General features: G+C 32.6%; 1 protein-coding gene across 1 annotated transcript; it reads right to left on the bottom strand.

Moving 5' to 3' along the window:
- Nucleotides 1-7,405, bottom strand: LOC129234431 (uncharacterized). Its single transcript, XM_054868430.1, has 4 exons — nt 7,261-7,405; nt 6,620-6,744; nt 3,537-3,937; nt 1-1,186 (listed from the first exon to the last, which is right to left on the bottom strand). Exons 2-4 carry the CDS (start codon nt 6,717-6,719, stop codon nt 755-757), a joined length of 933 nt encoding a protein of 310 aa, XP_054724405.1. The 5' UTR covers nt 6,720-6,744; nt 7,261-7,405; the 3' UTR covers nt 1-754.
- Nucleotides 7,406-18,595: the final 11,190 nt, after the last annotated feature.

Here is an 18,595-nt window from a genome sequence, read left to right as displayed (position 1 = left end):
TGAAAAAAACAATCTTGACATTTATTTACAATAAAATATATACAATATGCATTGGTTTTTCTGCAGTACCAATACATACATTTTAAATTAAACAATGAATATGCTATTTTTGTGGTCATGTATAATGCATTCCAAGTTTCCTTGTAAATTGAGCTAAAACTTGGAAACGGTGTTCCAAATGCTCTTACTTCTAAAAATTTCACCAGAACCAGCTGGACTTAAGTGAAAAGCATTTGAAATAAAAAATAATGAAATTAAAGCTGCCAATCAAAACAAAAAACAATTCTTGCAGCTGTTTGGTTAACGAAAAATTTCTTAACATTGATTGAAGTTGAAATACTCTACAATTAAACTAAATCGAGTATTCAAATAAAAATCTTGATATAAGAATACTTAGAACTTTCTTTACTTCACATTTATGTTTATGCATTCTTTAAAAATACTTTTATGCATTAGACAGTAGGAAGTATTCTTCAACAGGAATTTGAAAATATATCACTTTGGTGAGCTACAAATGAAATTCAAAATGAATATTCAATTTTTTTTTTTGTTCATCGTAACAAATTTTAAGATTATTAATGCACTAATTGCATAAGTCTTAGTTACATTACAGAATAATGTTTCAAAGTCCTAAATGTTTATTCATAAGATCACATCAATCTGAAAGAAATCTTACGATGAGAAAAGATCACATGCTAAAATGTGCTGAACTTCATGCGACAAATGAAAATATGAGCTACAATGTCAGTTTCCTCTACCGTGGTCGTAAGATTTCAAAAATTTTCTGTTTATGGGCTTGTATCATTTCTTCTAAGATGCGCACTTCCACTTTCAAACCCTCCCTCTCTTTCTCCAAATCTGAAATCCTTGACTCCATCTCTTTCTGTTTCTCTTTTCTAGTCTTACGACAATTTTTGGAAGCGATATTGTTTTTTCTTCGATGCTCAAAGTAGTAAGTCTCAATGGGTGCATCTCGCTGACGCTTGGCAGGGTTGAGTTCGTCCTCGCTGGAAATGATGTCGGCCGTACGTTTTAATAAGTTGTCCAAGCTGCTTTGGCTCGAGCTAGCTTGTAATCCAAAACTATCCTGTACATCAGCAAATTCAAATTTTGGTACTTCAGCCGGTGATGGAACAGATGACGATAATGATGAAGACATACTATCCGTGACATTTAGTTCTGGCACCTAAAAAGAAAAAAAAGCATTTGTAAAATATTAAAATGACAATAACATTTTCAATTCATATTGAATCTGGTAGTAATCTAAATTCATTGTAGGATCAACCTATGCTACAATAACATAAATCTGTTAGTTTCTTCTTTTAGATAAAAAACTAAACTTTGAGACTCGATTTTTTTTTTCTTATTTGCCTATGTTTTGCTTTAGAAATGATGTCCATCATTTGGGGGAGGGGGATTAATCAGAGTCGCCACTCAATTCTGGGGGGAAATTCCCCGTGTTTTCTCTGTTGGATATACAATCTTACAAATGAGCAAACACTGATGTTTGAAAAAGTTGCTTGTAAAATAAAAAAATTTAAGTTTATGAACTAGAGGAGCTTAGCTGGTGAATAGAGAAGGATAGAAATGGCTGGTACAGAAGGCCTTGACCCACCCTGGGTTTTCATGCCACGGATGATGATAATGAAGATTTTGGTTTTTCACATTTTAACAGAAATATTAGTTTGTTATTAAAACATGTTTGTGATAACATGAATAATATTGGTTGTGTGCAGGATCATGATGTAAATTTTTTTAAGTGTGGTGTAAATTTTAAAAAATATATTAAAATACATTTATTATTTATAAGATGTACTAAGAAGTGTAGTGTCCACAGCAGATTTTTTTCCTACTGAATTTGAATATTGAAATTCTGCTTAAACTAACTGCAAATATGTTTTGACTTTTGAGATGAATCGTGTTTGATTTTTAAGAAAGACATTTTAATATTTAACTAAATAAAATTTTAAAAAATATTTAAAAAAACCTTCAAAATTATAATTTATTATATTTTATTTATGAATTTAATTATTATAATACTTTTTGGCAGTTTATATGTGTGAACAATGATTTTTGCAATGTCAATTTTTAAAAAGGATAAAATCCCTGTACTTTCCATGTTTTTTGAAGAAATTTTCCAAGTTTCCTTTTATTCTCCAGGTTTAAAAAAAAAAAAAATTCAAAATTTCCTGAATTTTCCCTATTTCTACAGGTCTCCTTATGGCATGGCAACCCTTTCAATGTATTTAAATATAAGTGGGCATAGTTTTTGCTATTTTTAGTATAATTTACTTTGAGTATAGAATATAACCTTTACTTCCCTCCCCCCCCCCCTTCGGAAAAATTCGAAATAACAGGCCCTTATTTTATATATCAATGGCTCATCTATAAGGATTGGTTTATTAACATTAAATTTTATTTAAAATATATAAAGGTTGGTACAAAAATTAAATGTAACACTACAGCAAGAATCTTTTACATACATATCTAGAAAAATTTTCTATTTATACAGAATAATTTAAAATTTTTACTAATACTCATATGCAGTTCCTCAACCTGGGATCATAAAAATGTGCATACACAAAATTCTTTTATCGCAAATTTTTCAAGCCTTGATAAAACTGAAAAGCTACTTTATTCAAAACAAAGAATTTTTTAAAGTAAAAGTTTAAACGTTCCTTTCGTGTATTCATCATGAACCAGTATCTCAACAGAAAATTAGTATAGAATTCAATAATAAAATGCAATATCATAAAGATCAAAATTATTATAAATAGTTTGGGAAAATTATAATTAAATGTCAGACAACTGTATAAACAGTGCTTTGCAGTGTGTTGTGGATTAATTCTTCCACTGCCCTCGGCATTATCTGAACTTTAAAAGTAGAGAAGAAAAGCTTTAAATCCACGTATTTACAGAACTAAAAATAAGGAGCTTGTAAGGAGATAGTACTATACAAATTGTTTTCTTCAAACACTTGTCAGGGTATTTTCTGTTAAAGGTACGTCACTCGTCACATTTTGAGTTTCCTATTAATACCTGCACGCTCTTGGTCAAAATTACATTGAATCTACTTGGGGATATTATACATTTTTTTTAAATGAACTTTTTTACAAAATAGGTCATTTGACAAGATTAAAAGTACAAATTAAAATGAAAAAAAAAATAGGCCACCAAATATTTAAATGAAGCATTTCAAAAGTAAAACAAGCCGTCAAATAAAAGAACAAGCCATTTAAAAAAAAGTTCGAGTAAAATACTCCACAAACTAAATAACACAGCAATAAAGGTTCCATTAAAATATTATATGATTTACCAATTAACTGTATCATTATATGATTCACCAATTAACTATATAGATACATTAATAAATAATGTTCCATTAAAATGAAGAACAAAAAAAAAGCAGCAAACGTTTCGCAGACAGAAATATTATTCATCTTTTCCCGCCTAGGTAAAAGAAAACAAGTTGCCAAACTGAGTGGTGTACCCTTAATGGGAATGTACCCTTATGAGAAAATATTTTAAACATTTACCTGTTGAAAAAAGACATCCAGGTTTTCATATGTCTCCTCAACATCCAAAAACTTCATGTTGGATGCACTTGAACTGAGGTAAGAATGATCTGAAGAAAAGCAAGTTGATCCGGAATCCATGGCAACTGTCTTGAATGACTTGACTCCCAAATTGTGATAAACCAGAGGCTTGTTGTCCTCGACAGCCGAAGAAGCGGAAGAGAATGATTCGCACCTCCCCCTCTGGTAGCCTTCCTCCGGAACTAGTCTGTCCTCGGACTGGACGGCCTCGAAAGGACTGGGGATCAGGTTGTCCTCGAAGTTCAAGTACGACTCATAGTTGCCGATGTTCCAGTTCTCGACACCAGTGGGCAGGCTGACCTCTCGTTTGATGCGTTTCTCTGTTGCGATATTTTCAAATCCTAAAATTGAAACAAATCATGAAATCTACATTTGAAACTAAGCAATATAAGTTATATCTGTACCTCAGGGCCAGACAACAAAAGTATAAAAATGGGAATCTTCAGTTATTACTGCATTATATGTAGAATCTATTCTGCCATTGAGTTGTACCAAACGCAATTCTTCTTTTTTTAAATTATTTACGAGTGTTACAAGAGTTCCAAACTTTTTATGCAACGGACCAATCTTTTTACATTCTCCTGCTAAGTAGTGATATAATGGGGGAAATTTAAAGAACTCCAGAAAAAGAACCCCAATTGTCCTGTGAAAATAGCCAGTTTTATGTGGCATTAATTTCATGATAACTTTATATCCGCTACATGTTCAACTGGAAATTTTTACAAGTTCAGCAAGTTATAAGGCAATGTAGTGCTTCCTCCAAGCATTTTTAGGAGGGCACATTATCCCGCCTCATTTTTTGTATTACTCAGAGTCTCCTCCTTAAGTCTTAGAAATTTTAACAAAACTCTGCCATGAAAGCAAACTTTTTTTGCAAAAGGTCAAATTAATCAAAGCTTTGCCTTAAAACATAATCACCTTGTTTCCCTCATAATTTGATTTCAGTGTAAATCTGAATATTCAGAGTAAATCTGAAAGTTTTTAGCATTATCTTTTCAGTTAAACTTTAAAGCTTTTAAAAACAACTACTATTGAAAAACTTGAAAATCGCCCGTTAAGGTATGATTGATGGAAATTGCTTCTACATTTAACGAAGCCATTGGCCATTTGGTGATAGTTTGATAGTTGAAATTTTAACCCTAACTCCAGTGAATTAACCCTAAAATCCAGTAGATAGCGTTCATTTGTTGACCATTTTTATATTTCTTCATTATCCTAAAATGACAGAATTACCAGTAAAAGAGTCAAGTTACCGGAACTAGTTCAGCCTCGACAAGATAAAGCATTTCCATGGCATGTCAAACATTTCCAAAAAAAAATTTCAAAATATGATGGCGTGGCTCAAGTTTCATTGTTGACGAAATCAGTGTTACTCGATCATTTGCTATTATATACAGTCGAACCTCCATATATCGAACTTCCACATATCGAAATTTTCTATAGATCGAAATCCCAGCAAATTTCTATGTTCATTATATAGAAAAATTGTTTCTATATATCGAAAAGATCTCTATATATCGAAATTTTTTTCGATACATTCGTAGATTTTATTTTCCACTTTAGACTGTTTGTCTCATGAAAAATGAAGGTTAGAGGAGAAATTACGCTCACTAAAGGTTGCTACGGAGCTCATAAGAAATCTGGGGTTAAAGGGGGTGTAATTAAGTCGTTGTTCCGTTCTGAAGTTCATAAATTCCCTCAAGTTTATTTCAAATCTTAGCTGTAACCAGTAGACCTGTACAATCAGTTTCAAACTATCCCTTTTGTATGTTGATTATCATTTCTAGTCTTCTTAGCTTTAGTAAAAATCATTCAAGTTAAGTAGATTGATTTTTTACTTTTCTCTCGATCACATTGTTAAAACGAAAATCCCCTAATGTTGCGATCAAGTTGAATTGCCGAAGAATATGAAGATGTGTGGTTGGCGTAAAAATGTAATTTCTGTTAATTTTATAATTATTAACATTCATTTAATCCGATACTCGTATAAATTAGAAATTGGGTTTCATTCACGAAAATCAGCTTTTATTTTAATGTTTTAGGATACTTTTATGATAAAATAAGATAGTTTCCATATATCGAAATTTCTATATATCGAATTTTTTTCCGGCAATTTGCTACTTCGATATATGGAGGTCCGACTGTATATGAGGATACTTGAATCTTGTATACATATAGTATGACAAAAAGAGAAAAAAAGCACCCTTTCTACTATAAAATATATACTTGAAAGTGCCTTTTTTTTATCTGGAAGCACCCTACCCTTTTTTTGTTCTGGGGGAAACACTACAATACATTTCCAAAATTTGGCATAATCAAGCTGAACAAGAACTTTCGTAGCGAGAATGTCACCAAAGAAAAAGGTAAGTTAATTTAAGAGATAAATAAGATATCTGATATAGATTACACATTTTATGAGCATGAGCATTAAAATCACTTTACATTGACAAAACTAAATAATAAAAATTTGTTGTAATGTAATGCTCATGGCGTTTAATGTATTATATGTCCCCAAACTGGGAGATAGACACTAGCTTTTGAAACATCTAACTGCTGTGATGCTGTTTTATAAACAAATGCAAAAGGATAAGTATGCAGATACGTTCACTGGAAATTGAGTGAAAATTCATTTTAATTTCTAAATAAGACACTAACTCTAAAATATGCTTCTTTAGACTAAAATATTTTAATTTGTAAACATTATTTAGTATTCAATCACTAGTAATTGGAAGATCCGCATTTCATGCTGAGATTTTGGTAAGCAACATTTCAAAAACATTTAAGGATTTAAGTTACTTCTTTAAATCGAATAAGTTGGACGAATCACAAACTAGCCACCCAAAATACAGAATGAAATTCATTAATAAGACAAACATGACAATCAAGTAAAACCATATTCTCCTATTAGTTAAAAAAAAGCAGCTTGAAAACTACATCGTTGTAAAGAAGTACCACTGCAATGTTTTGTAAAATAAAAAAAATGTGCAGGCAATTTGTTTCAGACATTCACAATTTAAACTTACCTTTGTTAGAATCTTTCACGTACATGTTGGGTGATGAAAATAGAACGGTGCTTTGCATGGAATTAAGTTCCTGAACAGTAGATGGCAGCACTGTCGCCATAGTCTGTCGGGAAGAGATTCTGATCCTGAAATAAAAATAAGCACATTGTTAACAATAAGTGTAAAAATGTAAAATTTATTTTATGAAAAGAAACAAGCAAATATATCTCCTTTGTCAACGTTCATAACAATACGACGAGTTTTAAATTCTTACAAGTCGTACAATGGCAGATTAGTCAAGCTGCAACAAGTATTTGAAGAGCTTACAAAGAAACAACGAAAATATAAGACTTTTCACATTAACCATTAACGCTTAGGTTTAATTTTAGGCACTGAAAAAATTCAATAACTTAAATTCAATTAAAAAATTATAACTATATCGCAAATTATATCATTGTACTGTTGTAATATTGGTTTAATTATCAATTAGAAAAAGTAAATATCTGGAAAATAACAATCATTAATTAAAATTTCAAAAATTCCCAGTTTAAAAAAAATATAAGTTGAAAATAAGACCGTTTGGTTAATGCAAATTAAAACATTTTTTTTAATCGAATAGAATATTGAACAACTATTAATTAAAAGCAATATATGTTTCTTACCTTTGGTATTAGTTAAACAGAGTGTTAATCATCCAAAATAAACCATTTATCAACAAGGGTGTTTATTGTTTCCGTAAATCGGCGGGTTTTTTGCGGACCAAGAGAACGAAAGTTACACGTCGACCCGACACACGCAACTGGTCTCAACAAAACCCTATCACAAAGTACTTCCCAGTTTTAATGCACTAATAGCTATTTTTAGTCCTGACATCACTTTCCACGCTTTTGATTCGCTCTCGTTCAACCAATGAAAAAGCAGCTTGTAAATGATGTCATGCTAAGCAGTTGATGACATCATGCGTTCAAGCTTTGTTCGCTCCCGCGATTCAAAGGAAGCGATCGAGGAAGTTAACTGGGAAAAGCTGAAGATATGCTGAAAAAGGATTTTCGCTACTTAAAAATGCACATGTTAACGAGATAGATAGCTTACACTGTAGCGCAGTCGATGTTGTTTTTTTAAAAGATTTTTTTTCTCGTACTGGGGGACTATTTGGGAAAAATATTATTTTTACGAGGGATTTGTTGCTTTTCAGTTTAATTCTGCACTGTGTAACTGTGTTCCATTTCTACGACTTTATTTTCTCGAAGACAACGTTTTTCTTCAAAGACACGGTATCTCTGAGGAACATTTTGCTGTCCAAAAAAGAATTTTAGACTTCATAACAAAAATGCAACATCTGCTTGTGCTTGAAATAAGTGACTAACATATTTTTGATGTTTTTTAAAATCGTAATAATAACAGCCTTGTAGGAATTTGACTTTTTAGACACAGATAATATATTTTTTTTCTTCTGTACGAAAAATTAGACCTTATCCGGAGCGGGCGAGGAGTGATGAATCCTCGCCCGCTAAAACACCATCAAAATCAAAGATCGTACCAAAATTGTAATGTTGGAACTTAAATATCGATAAATTTCCAGGTGTTTGAATCCCCCCCCCCTCTTCGCCCCCGTTCGGGCTTGATCCGAGCGAACAGGGCCACGAATAATTAATTGACCGCAGCAGAGGCTCTCAATACCCTAGACACAATCTTACCAGCAAAACAGTCAAGTTACCGGATCGAATTCAGCCTCGTCAAGATAAAGCATTTCCGTGCATGTAAAACATTTTCAAAACAGATTATCAAATGATCATGCCGTGGCGCGAATTTCATTGTTGAAACTCGCGGGTTACTCGATCATTGGCTATTATTTATATGAGAATTATTATTGCAAAAACGGAACTATGAAGTTGCAAACTATTCGGTTTTTGTTTTTATGAAACGTACAACTCCTGCGTAGAATGCACAATAAAGTATAGTGCCAATTTAACAATCAATATATCGTACTTTGGAGAGTCAGTCCTGAATTATAAATGCTAAAGGAGAGAAACGGTACTTTGTGCTTTTGTTGCAAGGCATTGTTTTTTGCTGGAAAAAAAAAAGTCTGCTGAAATTTAAAAATGTGTTTTGTTTATTACCCGGATTTTCGTTCACCCAGATTGCCTTTAGTCCCAGTTAGTCCGGATAAACAAGGTTAAACTTTTATTTTACTACTAGTGGTACTCGCACGGCTTTGCCCGTAATAGAAAAATTAAAAGGTCTTTTGGTTCGCCTGTATATTACAAGTAATGTATGGTGAATTTTCTCGCCAATTGGCTTTTACCCATGTTACGGTTCCACGTTATGATAATTTCGTATCTCGCCAATTGGCTTGTGCCCATGTTACGGTTCCACGTTATGATAATTTCGTAATTTACTCGTCCATCTTATGATATTTTTGTTCTTAAAATTAAAAAAGAAAACGAACCGCATTGAATTTTCGAAAAATCGCTTCGAGGTGCACACCCCCATGCTACAAACTAATTTTGTGCCAAATTTCAAGAAAATCGGCCGAACGGTCTAGGCCCAGGCTCTATGCGCGTCAGAGATCCAGAAAGCCAGTTATCCTCCGGACATCCAGACAGAGAAACTTTCAGCTTTATTATTAGTAAAGATTATCCGTTTGTTATCCCAATAGTTTCTGGTACTTAGCACCCCACAAATATTTTTGTGGGTGCTGGAATACCGACTATTTCAGAACACCCGGTATCTGTGTATTCCAGCAATCAGGTATCGCATTTTACGGAACCCGTTAAATCTGAAATTCTATAGCATATTCTAATCTGTATTCCTTTTGTGACGGTTAGTTGCGAAATTGTATTCATTCACGTGTTTCTAAAAATGAAATATTGTAACGTAGAGAAGGAAAGACGCATTCTACTCCACACTATCATTGAGAAATCGTTTTCTCTTGCATAACTTTGTCATAAATCTGTGCTGTTTTCGCAATGTGTATCATTTGCAGCGCATTCCCGTTCATAAGATTTTATGACTTGCATCGATGTATTTGCATTTGCACCATTAAAATAAAAATTACAAACAGAAAAATCTACATTATTTTTATTTTAATTAAAGCGATAAGGGGGTTTCAGATGAGTAACAAGAAGTTCCGTCTAGAACTATGCGAGCCTACTTTCCCGTATACCCATACTACTTTCTAGTACCTGATCAATATTCTCAAAAATAGCTAAAATCGCAAATTGTTTCAAACATATTTTTGCTAATTTCTAGGAATAAAGAATTCCTCACACATCTAATAAAATGAAAAAAAGCACCTTTTAAACAAAGCAGCTAATACAGGGGCGGCATTTCAGCATTTCGTTTGGAGGGTCGAGTTTCTTGAACATGAATTTCCTCAGAACGGTATAAAATACATATTGGTTAACAAGAACTGATAATTAAATGGTTTTAATGGTAAGAATAATTAGGTTTGTAAAGAACAATTAAAATTTTTTCGACCGAAGCTTTAAATTTATTTTGTTATAAGTTATCTCACAAAATATCTCGGTACTAGTTTTTATTTTTTAGTAAAGTTTTAATCTGCTATTTTTGGAGTCAGGAAAAACAGAAAATTTTGTAACTATAGTTGATCAATATCCAATGACTTAATTTATTGCCAGTATAGCTAAAGAGGAAGGTCTTGCTTTGCCTCATTGCACTTCGAAGGCAATTCTCTAACCTCCTGAGACACGAAAATCAAAATTGATTGACGTTCAGTTCTCCTACAACTTTCTGGTTGTGTGCGTAGTTTTTTACATCGATGAAGAGGCCTTGTAACCTTGAAATAGTATTTATAATAGTATTATAATAGTATTTATATTTAATAGTAGTATATATTTTATTGTAACCTTGAAATAGCTATATGCTGTATTTTCGTGTAAATTTGTGCTTTATTTACGTCGGTTTTTCAATTTAATCACGAAAATCATCTTTCAAATGACTGACCTGATTAAAACAGTCAAAAAACAATGGAAGCAAGAAAGTTATGTCAAAAAAAGCACATTTCCTTTAGATTCCTCTCTTTAAAATAACCAAGAAAGCTTTTTAAATAGGCTAGTATTTATTTTGTGTCGTTAAAAAGTATAGTCACAATTCACAAAAACAATTCCTCTTCCCTCATGCTATTACTTATAAGTGTAATATTTTCTTTTTCGCTTTCTATAACCGACGTACATAATATTAAAGTTAAGACCAATAATAAATATATCTCATTAAATCCTGTCTCAATTTCTTGAGAAACTGAATTGATCAGTTTATTCAAAATATTGCTTTAATATTTTGACTAAAACTTCATCTGGGTTTTGTCACCTCTTCCACATTGGCATACATTAAAAACTGTTACGAAAAGTTCTGTCACAAAGTTCCACACCTGGTTCAAGTATGCATTAATGCGAAAATTACTAAGAGTTTCAATTGTCAATCCAAGAATTAAGATTAGCGAATTAAAATTTTTATGATAGAGTGTAGCATTTATCAAAAAAAAAAAAAAAACGCTCCGCAGTATAAATAAAGTAAACAAAAAATTCAGACAAAGGCATACATATTAAAATGACATCAAATTTTTTATCAATGAAAAGGTCGCTTTCCAGTAATTCTTCCAAGGGGCTTTTATAACTCTTGAAGACCATCTTGTGTCACTCAGAGATTGTCAAGTCAAGAGCCTCAAGATACAGTTGTTGATGTGAAAGTATTTTTTGATGTGAGATGTTTTTCAAAAACAGCATATCTTTACAAAAAGTTTCCATGAAAGCATATGATACACCGAGTTGCTAAAATGTGTTTCTAGTACATGGCATCAATGAACACTTACTAGCTGAACATTAAGTTATAATATGAGCATAAAAATTTATGTAAAATGACATGGAATTAACGCGTAAAAATTGCACAGTCTCTACACTGTACGGGTATCTCATACAAGATGCACCATCATAACATAGATTACTCAATTTTGAAATATTTAACCCATATGAAGAGATTACTTCTTTAGTTAAGGCAAACACTTATCCTCCATCAGTTTTTTCTGTTCTGAAAATTCAGGCAAATGATTTTCTAAGTTATCTAAATTGATTTTTACCATTTTATATAATTCTTAGTGAAAAATTTGGGGGTGCAACCGCCCCCTCTCGCACCCCTTATTTGCCGCCCCTGAGCTAATACACTTTTTCCCCTTTAAAAAAAATTCTTTAACAGCTTTCAAAACGAAAAAATAATAATTAAAATTAATAAGCTTATTAAAATAAATACATCATATCAAAAAAAAAAGAAATCGTTTCTTTTTCCCCTGTTGCCAAAAATAATTTTTTAAATGAATTAATGCACTTACCAAAATAAATAAAAACAATAAAATGTCAACTTAAAAAAAAAACTTTTCATTGTCAAAAAAAAAAAAAAAAAAATCGTCTGCGCATATCGTCATTCACATTAGGAAGAAAAATGCTAATGTATGCCGAACGTGTTTTAATTAGCATCACATGTTTACAGTTTAAAAGAGTGCACCTTTGAATAACCTTTTTAGACACGCTAGGCAGTAATTTTTCCTTTAAGATAGGCAGCGAGAGGATTTCTTGTTTCAAAGAGCAGCGTAATTTCACTGCCGCCATTAGATATAATCAGGGCCTGATGAACGAACGGTCCGTAGACCTGGGCACCACAATTTTAGGGACACCAAAATCCAGTAAACTTCTTTATTCCTTCCATTTTTTGAAAACCTCTACATGAAAAATGTGTGGGTTTTCTTTCTTTGTTCTGCAACACGAAGATCCACGAAAATTTTGCTCGTGCTCAGGTCAACGAAAAAAAGCATGAAAATCTGTAAAACTTCTAGGAAATCTGGAGGAATTGGCAGGCATGATCCACTCATTTGCACAAAGAATTATGAATCCTTATATATTATTTCTGTAGCCTGTTTTTGGTTTCTACGCCAGATTTTCCTCAATTCTTGATCGATTTCTTTGATTTACACCTTATTTTAAAGCTTTTGGTGCTGGCTACTGACGAAAAATAGACCCACGGTCTAAAAATTGTTCTTTTTCAGCCGAAAAACCTGTTTTAAAGAACCAGAATGAGATTTTTCGGTTAAACTTATAACTTTAATTTGCGCTACGACCGACAGAGCTTAATAGCTTGATCGGCAAAGCGTTCTCTTCGTAACCAGGAGAATGCGCGTTCGGGCCCACGTTCGGACAATCTGCAACAAAAAAATTAGAGCAAAATCGCGCATTACAGGAACACTTAATTAAGTGAATAACGACAATGAAGGAATAGAATAAATGAGAAGGAAACGCTCCTTGCTGATATGAAAACTTGAAGTGACTTTGTGCTAATTTACTTCGGAATTGTACGGGTTTTTTTTTTTTCTTTTTTTAAGCTTTGGCTCTGGTAAGAAAATTAAAGCATAAGGTAAGCGAAAATATAAGTACCAGGTTTAATATTTCAGACTACAATAGAATTCAGCAAATTACCGCCCATTAGCCAGGGCTAAAGCAGAAATACATGAAATACACCGCCAGCTCAGTCATTTCCAGCAATCCTCGGCTGGAAATGACTGAGCTGGCGGTGTATTTCACGTACAATAGAATTTTTTTTGTTCAGAAAAAAAAATAATAAATCGTATATTAAAATATATATTCTTCTAATGAGATTTTGACACTTTGTACAAATAAAAAAATTACTACCTCAATTTGAAGGGTAAAATATATATTTTTTCTTCTTTTTGCAAAAAAACAAATAGCTTATCACATTTTTACTGCATTCGAAAAGCTACGCTTAAAAAAAGAGCATAGTTTAATTTATTTTGTATTTTAACCGTTCTGTTAAATGATGAACACGTGCTGCCATCTAAGTCATAACGGTTCAAGCAGCCTGCGGTAACAAATTGTAAAAATTTTCAAGAATAAAAAAATGTTTCTTCAATATCTTATCTTATATTATTCCCTTCTCATTTTAAAACTTATCAGGCTGGCTAATGAAGAAAAATAGACTTACGGTCGAAAAATCGAGTTTTCGAAAACACCCCTTGCTGTTTCAAAACCTTGATGCTGCCTTTAGTTTTTATGCATTTTTTAAATGCAAAGTTCTAATGCAGTTTTCCATTTTTTACGTCGCTTTCAGCAAAAAAAAAAAAAAAAAAAATAGCCTGTGTGTGTGTTCATATTTTAATAAAGCTTAAAAGCACTGGACTTAGTTGTTCGGTTAAATTGATAAGTTTTTTTCGGTAGAGCGTTCGGCTATAAACTAATCGAACTTCGGGCAAGTTTGGGCTGTCCGAAAGAATATCATATTTATATTAGTATTACGCATTACATGTACTCATAACATACAAACGTAATAAAATAAATGCAGTGGGATTGCTACTTGGTGTTTCGACTCCTTTATGCAGGCTACAGTTATCATTCGGATAAGATGACTCTCAATCGAAGAGTGTTCTTCCTTTTTATAAGCTTTGACTACATCCAGACCACGCAGCATAATGTAAGCATAAAAAAGTATTAGATTTACCAAAAGGAAATCATTTTTGTGCAGAAAAACATTTTCATTGTATGCTGAAATGAAGATGTTTCTAATAGCAGTGTTCGACCTTTTGTACAAATGAAAAAAAATACTACGCCAAATTAAAACTGCGAGTTTCACCCAGTAAACCTTTAATTTTTTATTCGCGCGAATACGATATAAAGCATTAAAATTATTATCAACTTCATTAGCAGGAAATCATTTTCTACTCCTCTGCTTTCTGATGAAAAAAAAAAAAATACATTTTGCCTAGGTTCGAAAAATTACACTTAAAAACCGGACTCAGTTCAACTGGTTTTGGTTTTGAATTTTAAGTGTTCGATTAAAAGAGAAACATGTGCGGGCATTTAAGCCGTAACTGTTAAAGCAATCTTCAATGTGAAATCCTTATATATTATTTCTGTAGCCTGTTTTTAGTTTCTACGCGAGATTTTCCTCAATTCTTGATCGATTTCTTTGATTTACACCTTATTTTAAAGCTTATCGTGCAGGCTACTGACGAAAAATAGACCCACGGTCTAAAAATTGTTTTTTCGGGCAAAAAAACCTGTTTTAAAGAACCAGAATGAGGTTTTCGGTTAAATTTATAACTTTAAATTGCACTGTTACCGGCAGAGCTGAATAGCTTGATTGGCAGAGCGTTCGACTGGTATCCAGGAGAATGCGTGTTCGGGGTCACGTCCGGACAATCTGCATCAAAAAATTAGAAAAATATCGTGCATTACATGAGCAATGAATGACATAAGGGAATACATGAATATAAGGGAATACATGAGGTAAAAACGCTCCTAGCTGTTATGAAAACTTGATTCAACACGGAGCTAAATTGATACTCAATTGTAAGTTTTTTTTTTTTTTTAAGCTTTGGCTCCGGGAAGAGAATTAAAGCATAATGTAAGCGAAAATATATGTATCAGGTTTAAGATTTCAGACTACATTGGAATTGTTTTTTGCTCAGTAAAATATAATAAATCGTATGTTGAAATATAGATTCTTCTAATGAGGTCTTGACTCTTTGTACAAATAAAAAAAATGCTACCTCAATTTAAAGGGTAATATAACACTTCTTTTGCAAAAAAAAAAAAAAACAAATAGCGTATCACATTTTTACTACATTTAAAAAACTACGCCAAAAAGAACTTAGTTCAAATTATTTTCTATTTTAACCGTGCTGTTAAATGAGGAACACGTGCTGCCATCTAAGTCATAACGGTTCAAACAGCCTGCGATAACAAATTGTAAAAATTTTCAAAAATAAAAATACTTCTCGGCAAGAAAAAATAAATAAAATTACCTGTGGTTTTTTTTTTTTTTTTCGGTAGATCATTCGGCTATAAACTGTCTGAACTTCGGGCCAGTTCGGACTGTCCGACATAATAGCAGATTTACAGTAATATTACGCATTACATGTACTCATAACATACAACAGATAACACACGTAATAAAATAAAAGCAGTGGGAATGCTATTTGGTGTTTCGACTCCTTTATGCAGGCTACAGTTATCATTCAGATAAGTTGACTGCTAATCGAAGGATTTTCTTCCCTATTTTTTCAGCTTTGACTCCGTCCAGACCACTGAGCATAATGTAAGTATAAAAAAAAGTATTAGATATACCTCAAGGGAATCCTTTTTGTGCAGAAAAACATCTTCATTGTATGCTGAAATGTAGATTTTTCTGATAGCAGTGTTCAACCTTTTGTACAAATGAAAAAATACTACGACAAATTAAAACTACGAGTTTCACCCAGTAAACATTTAATTTTTTTATTCGCGCAAATACGATATAAAGCATTAAAATTATTATCAACTTCATTAGCAAGAAATCATTTTCTACTCCTCTGCTTTCTGCTGAAAAAAAAAAAAAACATTTCGTCTACGTTCGAAAAATTACACTTAAAAAACGGACTCAGTTCAACTGGTTTTGGTTTTGAATTTTAAGTGTTCAATTTAAAGAAAAACAAGTGCGGACTTTAAAGCCGTTTAGGTTAAAGAAACCTGCTATGGGAAATTGTTGAATATTCGAAAATAAAAACACTCTTTTTTTCAACCGAATTTATTACTTCTCTAGAATGTTTGTTCCAACCGCTACGTGAGATCTTCCTCATTCTTTAATCAAACTCCACGTTTTACGAATAATTTTAAATCGTATTATGCTGGCTAATGACAAAACATAGACGCATGATCTTATTATATTTTTTTCGGCGAAAAACTTTTTTACTGTGTTTTATTACGCATTCCTTCAATGAATAGCATTCGAAAAGGCAGGCACAGTTGCTAGGTTTGTTCAAGCGTCGTACTGTGAATCAGAATGACTTTTTTCCGTCAGGTGCTCACATGGGCAAGACTGTATTTGCATCAACCTGTTTTTTCACATGCAAAATTACTGATTTTTCACGTGTCACTCAGCCATACTTTTAATGATATTTATATTTGCATTGAAAATACGTACAACCAAAAGGGGAGCGATGATCAAATTATCACAACGTTGTATTTAACGAGGTTTTGTTACTGATGTCTTCAAATTACATGCCTTCTCTTGTGCGCTTACTTTTTTCCGTTTACTTTTTTCGGATTTTCTTTATAATATTCTTTCTTTGAAATTTTTAAAGAGCGAAATGCCTTATGAAACGATTCGAAGTACAGTGCGGAGTTCCACACGGGTCGACTAGTGAATATGTATTAGGCCATTCCACAGAAAACGGTAATTTTGTCCCGCACGTAACGCTTCATAACTTTCATTTAAAAAAAAATAATTATTTAGAAGAATGATGAACAAAATTTTGTTGCTTAAGAAATCACAAACCCATGTGTGATTTCTGAAGCAAAAACTTGCTTCAAAAATTATTTCTTTTTTATGAAATATAGGAACCGTCACGTGCGAGACAAAATTATCATTTTCAATGGAATGGACATATACATATTTTTTTTCAATGGTTTAAATAATTATTTCTAAACTAATGAGACATGTTTCCTATACGTTGGAACCATAGCTTTCAAAATCTACAATTTGTTTCGTCATTGCTGTATTGATAGAACAAAAATATTAGCTTATTCATAAGCAAGTTACCAGAGGTTGACTTTGGATGTCCCGCACGTGACGTGTGTAAATAAATTTTATTTCAAATAACAAAATTGTTTAACAAAAATATAACTGCGTCAGGAGTATCTTTGTATCAAATGTAAAGATTTAAAAAATTGCTTACCCCGGTTTTATTAAAATATGGAGATATATGACGAAATGTTAATGAAAATTGAGCGCATTTTTGTCCCGCACGTGACGGTGGAATGGCCCTATTTTGAAGTCGTTATTTCAATTAGTTCTTAATTAAGTTCGGTTCTTCGATATATCAGACAGGTTGAAATCTGAATATCGTTACCGCGGCAATAAATATATTATATATATATCGATATATTACGATATATCGGTATATCGCCCAGCCCTAATGACATAAAATAAAATTGCTCATTTTTAGCGGAACGAGAAAGATTCGTAGCCCAGTTTCAATGTAAGATAACACAAATATGTCACAATTTAAGTTCAGCATCAAAATAAATTTGTATGCCCTACTCATAGAACAATTTCCAATTTAAGGCATCACCAAGGTCATTAATAACGCAAAAAATATTGGGAAACATATGAAATATAGGCTAACCTTTTATTTTGCTGAAGCAAACAAAGGATTTAAAGTGGGTGATTTCTTGTAATACAAGGTACAGTGAAACTTCGATAAGTCGAACTTCGATGAGTCGAAAACTTCGACAAGCCAAAGTGGTTATTAATTCCCGTCCAACTGAACGGAGAATGCATGTTAATTATTTTCGATAAACCGAATTTCGTTGAGTCGAAATATTCGATGAGCCGAATTTTTCCCCCTGACCTTGTCAAATTTTCCATGCTAATGTAACTCTATAAGTCGAAATCGTTTTTTTTCTTCTAGTATGAACAAAAAGAAAAAAGCTGGCGCCACTGCATTGCATCAAAAGGCGTCTAGACCAAGTAGATCTAATAAATAGGAATTCGATATTTTGTAGGTAACCTTGTAAATGTTTTATCTTTTTTTTTCCTAAAGGTATTGTTTGCATCATTTTTTTTTCTTAAAAAGAAAAACCTGCACAGGGGGAAACCAAAGCTCTGACTTTGCGGAGCCCGGGACAGAAAAAAATAGAGAAAGGGGGGGGGGGGGCGTTACATTTAGGACTGAAATATCCACTTTTGGGGAAAAAAAGTCGGGCGGGGACTGTTGTCTCGACAGAAGGGATTCGTTCTCGAATTAGCGTTTTGTTCTACAAAGCTGTAAGGTCGTTCTAAATTTGCTGTTTTTCTTTATGTGTTAAGGAAAGCGTGTGATTGAGGGGCTGTCTCGCTTATCCCTCAAAGTTTACACCTTAAAAAAATGGCTAAGAGAAAACTTAAAATTTTAAATTTGCAAGAAAAAGTTGAGCTGATCAAAGAAGTCGATTCAGG

Source organism: Uloborus diversus, chromosome 1 (genome assembly GCF_026930045.1).
Source record: "Uloborus diversus isolate 005 chromosome 1, Udiv.v.3.1, whole genome shotgun sequence".
Lineage (NCBI taxonomy): Eukaryota > Metazoa > Arthropoda > Arachnida > Araneae > Uloboridae > Uloborus > Uloborus diversus.
Note: the sequence above shows the minus strand (reverse complement) of the source record. Positions and strands in the feature narration are given on the sequence as shown.

What these genes read in the sequence shown, in the direction of transcription:
- LOC129234431 (XM_054868430.1), bottom strand. Translation starts at nt 6,719, where the DNA reads ATGGCGACAGTGCTGCCATCTACTGTTCAGGAACTTAATTCCATGCAA. An exon ending in CGTGAAAGATTCTAACAAAG is followed by an intron (nt 3,938 to 6,619) that starts GTAAGTTTAAAT and finishes TTTCAATTTTAG; the next exon opens with GATTTGAAAATATCGCAACA. An exon ending in TGGATGTCTTTTTTCAACAG is followed by an intron (nt 1,187 to 3,536) that starts GTAAATGTTTAA and finishes TTTTCTTTTTAG; the next exon opens with GTGCCAGAACTAAATGTCAC.